This window comes from Neovison vison, chromosome 7 (assembly GCF_020171115.1).
Source record: "Neovison vison isolate M4711 chromosome 7, ASM_NN_V1, whole genome shotgun sequence".
In the NCBI taxonomy this organism is placed as follows: Eukaryota; Metazoa; Chordata; class Mammalia; order Carnivora; family Mustelidae; genus Neogale; species Neogale vison.
The window spans coordinates 152,878,271-152,882,927 of NC_058097.1; the positions used below are offsets into that span (position 1 = coordinate 152,878,271).

The following is a 4,657-nucleotide window of genomic DNA, read 5'->3' on the forward strand; positions in this document are numbered from 1 at the left end:
TTTTTAAATTTTATCTGGGGTCTGAAAATTTGATAATAGTAATGTGTCCGAGTTAATTTCATGATGATGATTATTTTATAGTTATGTAAGAGAATGTCCTTGATTGTAGAAAACACACACTAAAGAATTCAGGAAGGATAGGGCATTGGGTAGAAAACATCATTAAATCATTCATGAAAATGTTCTTTGTACTTAAAACTTTCCCATAAAATTATTGAAAATATCTCAAAGAGAAAAAAAATGTGACCAAAATAGTTATCTATAATTTTATTTTCTTAAAGATATATTTGTTTATTTTAGAGAGACATGGGCATGCATGAGTTGGGGCAGGGAAAGAATCTTCAAGTGGATTCCCTGCCAAGCGTAGAGCCCAACACAGGGCTCGATCCCAGAGCCCATGAGATCATGACCTAAGTCAAAACCAAGTCAGACGTTTAACTGACTGAGCCACCCAGGTGCCCCATTTCTTTCTTTTTTTCCCCCTTTTTTTCCCTTTTATTTATTTATTTATTTGTTTGTTTGTTTGTTTATTTATTTATTAAATTTGAGAGAAAGCAAGTAGGGGAGGTGCACTGAGAGAGGGAGAGAATCTCAAGCAGACTTCTTACTTAGCATGGAGTCCCCACACAGGGCTTGATCTCTTGACCCTGAGATCATGACCTGAGCAGAAACAGGAGTCATTTTCTTAACCAACTAAGCCACCGAGGCACCCCAGTTATCTATATTTTTTTAATACAGCACAGATGATTTATTATACAGATAATAAAGAGAAGAAAATATTTTAACTATTTCACTCATGAGTGCATAATTAATGCTGTACTATTGACACTCAAGTGAATGGCAATATATTTTGTGTCATTTTTACAGTATTTTTTCCAAATGTTTTATATATGATTCTTCATTTTATGCCTGCCTAAAAGGAGACAAATTTTTCAGGGGCTCAGAAAAGGGAGAAATGTTTACTGAGGAAGTCAGTGAATGGTAAAAGTGAAATTTAGGGAAAAAAATGAATAAACCTCATGTGAAACTTATGTAAATATTTTGGTTGATTTCAGACTGAAATAAAGACTAAAGATTCTTCTGGTACTATCTTTCCCTTGGGTATTTACTTCTTGCGTTCTTCTGAGTAGGTATTAAATTTTCAATCAACACGGTGATTCTCTCTCCCCCTAGGATTAAAAAGATCTATGGACCCTAGAAAATGTGGCCTTTTACCAATTCCTCTCAGTCCCAGGGACTCAAACTACTACCCTGCAGTGAGTGACTGGATGGGATCTCTCACTTGCGTCAGCCTCCAAATGGGAATGGTGGCCTCCCAGGAGCCTGGGTCCACCTGACCCACACAATCCTGTTCATTCCTTTCTCATAAATCTGACGTTCTGACTCCCAGTGCCACAATCACTGGCAAGAAGACAGTGTTCAGGGGGCTTCCTCCAGAGCAGCACAGCAGGAACAGCCCTACGCCCTCAAGAACTTTAGCCACTGTCACCTGCTGTGTGTCCTACAAGTGATTCAGAAGGATTAAAAGAAAATGAAGTTACTGATCTAATTTTCCCAAAATGGTCAGGGCATTGACTTGTTTCTATGGCCTGAGACCTACTGTTAAGGAACTTTCTTGGGAAATCATCCTGGGTTGTGGCTTCTCCTGTAGAGTGGAGCTTTCGTGGGATTCTACCATGTGTCTTACCTGTGCTACAGTGTGAGTAGCTGTGTCATACTCCACAGCTCTCAACACAGCCTATCAGTGGGCAAAACTGGTCAGTAAATATTGATCTTCTCTGGAAAATTACCTTCACATAATCATGTCTGCTTCTTCTGCTTCCATTATCAATTCCTCGGTATTCATTCTCACAGGATTCCCTGGCCTAGACCAGTACTATCCCTGGTTTTCAATTCCCTTCTCCTCCATCTATGCTGTGGTTTTCCTGGGAAACTGCCTGGTGCTGCATGTGATCCGCACAGAGCAGAGCTTGCATGAGCCCATGTTCTACTTCCTGGCCATGCTGGCCCTCACTGACCTGTGCATAGGGCTTTCCACAGTGCACACAGTGCTGGGGGTCCTGTGGGGGCTCAGCCAGGAGATTGGTCTGGATGCCTGCATTTCACAGACTTACTTTGTCCACGGACTTTCCTGCACAGAGTCTGGAGTCCTTCTGGCCATGGCCTTTGATCGCTTCATTGCAATCTGCAATCCTCTACGCTATACATCCATCCTGACCAACAACAGAGTCATTCATGTCATGGTGGTGATTTTGATGAGAAGTACATTGTCCATTCTTCCTGTCATCATTCGCCTTAAGTTCTTCCATTACTGCCGCTCCCACATCCTCTCCCACTCTTTCTGCCTGCACCAGGACCTACTCCGACTTGCCTGCTCTGACATTCGCTTCAATAGCTTCTATGCCCTGGCTCTGGTCATTTGTACCTTGTTGTTGGATGCTGTGCTCATTCTCATCTCCTATGTTTTCATCTTGCATACAGTGCTGGCAATTGCATCCCGGGAGGAGAGGCTCAAGTCCTTGCAGACCTGTGTATCCCACATCTGTGCTGTCCTGGTTTTTTACATTCCCATCATTGGCCTCACCATGGTGCACCGCTTTGGAAAGCATCTCTCACCTTCCGTTCATGTGCTTATGGGCAATATCTATATTCTCTTTCCACCCCTGATGAATCCAATCATCTACAGTGTAAAGACCCAGCAGATCCGAAGCCGGATGAAGAAGTGGTTTTCCCTAAAAATGAACTAGGAGTCTTGGATGCAATCAATAAGAATGTTTAAGGTCAGAAGAGTGAAGTCACTTCCCATATGTGCAACAACTTGCAATATGAATAATAATTATTATAACATTTTATTGTTTAATGAGGACTTGAGTGTTAAAGAACTTAACAGGATTTTCAATACAAGAGGGAAAATAGAACTAATTTTTACAATACACATTCCAGAAAATATTTCTGAATGTCTGCTGTAGAATAATCATGGCCATCATATAAGGAACAAGTGTCTCTGCATTTTGTTGACATGTTCTTGAAACATGGTTGCTATATGAAAATCATGACTTTCCATTATTCAATATTTTCATTCCATTTAGACCCTCTTCCTCCTCAATTTTGGACACATGCTTATTGCTTAGATTCTTCCTTTAATTAGTCCTTATACCACAATACATAATATGGTGAAATTGGACTTTCTTCATTCCTATAGGTGAGGTGCGGAACCTCTGAAACTATAATGTTGAGCTTTCCCCCACCTCTATAATTTTTTCCCCATTAGTGACTAATGCAAGTCCATCAAAGGAATTTTGAAATAAAAAAATATGGAATCCAACTACCCCAAATATTTTATTCTTACTTTTTCCCATGCTATAAATATTACCTTTTCCACATAAACATTTCATTCTTCACTTTTTCACTGAGTATCATTGGGATTTTTTTTTTCCATTGGGATTTCTTAATGGTATTTTAAATTCTCCATAGTATACAGAAAAGATTTTAGTTTGAAAGTTCTGCAAAAGCAGGATTGAGAACTGATGATACCTCTCTCAGAGCAATGATTGTGAAAAGAGAATATCAGATAAGGGATAGAAGAATATTTAGGACCTATGCACACACCTTAATAACTGCATGTGCCTTGCTGAACAGAGTAGCTTCATAGTTGATGCTCATGTTTCTAGTTTGTGAAATCAAATTGATGATGTGTCTTTCAATGAGATAGTGATAAAGAAAGAGCATTATTTATGCAAGTGGAGATAGTGGAAACTACATTGAACATACTGAGTTTGAAGAATCTGTGGAGCATTAATAAAATCCATTACAAATATTGAGTAAGTACCCTTAGTGTTTCAGACACAGTGCTAGGCATTGCTCAGGTACAGGAAAACTGTGGAGAGCAAAAAGAGCATTTTGCCTTCAGTATAAGAAATGACACAGATATAAATTTTTAATCATACACCCAAATTAAAAATTCTGATAAATATCATTATTGAGAAATCAGGAGAGCAGTGACAAGCCTAACTGGGGACGTAATAAGAGTAGAGAGGCATTGGTGACTGCCCTGTAATGTGTAGTTGAGGCTTGAAAACAACCAGAGGAAAATAAAAAAGAAGGAGTTTTCAGGCAATCAGAAGAAGAAACAAAAACACTGAGAATACATCACACTGTATGAAAAGCAAGCAAATACCTGAGATTTAGGTATTTGAGATTCAGACATAAAAGTTGAAATGCAGACAGAAGCAAAGTTAGGAAAGATTAAGTTTTAATCCTTAGGGTGATATGTAAGTACTTATGAATTGCAATCAGAATGGTGAAATAATCAATCATGTATGTTAAGAAAGTCAGTCTTGTGCCAAATAGATGAGAAGGACACGAGGTGACAGCAAAAGACCAGAGAGGAGTGTCTTAATAAAAGGATACAGTAGCTATTGAATAAGGGTTCACTCAGAGAGTTGCAAGAAGTGGGCACATACCAGATATATTTAATTGGTAGGCTCAAAAGGTCTGGTAATTGATTGGCTGTCAGGGATAAGAGACACAGAGGTGCCAGCCATGTTTAGATTTTTGAGATGAGAAACTCCAGAGATCCTATAGCCACTTACTGAGATAAGCAAGGTGCAGGTGCATGGGACTTGATTTGATGTAGGCTTTTCAATTTATTGTTCTT

General features: G+C 39.1%; 1 protein-coding gene across 1 annotated transcript; it reads left to right on the top strand.

Moving 5' to 3' along the window:
• Nucleotides 1-1,802: 1,802 nt before the first annotated feature.
• LOC122914158 (olfactory receptor 51V1-like) lies at nucleotides 1,803-2,747 on the top strand. The gene has a single exon (XM_044260791.1). The coding sequence runs from the start codon at nucleotides 1,803-1,805 to the stop codon at nucleotides 2,745-2,747; it is 945 nt and encodes a 314-aa protein (XP_044116726.1).
• The last annotated feature ends 1,910 nt before the right edge of the window (nucleotides 2,748-4,657 follow it).

Coding starts and splice junctions, on each gene's coding strand:
- LOC122914158 (XM_044260791.1), top strand. CDS start 1,803: ATGTCTGCTTCTTCTGCTTCCATTATCAATTCCTCGGTATTCATTCTC.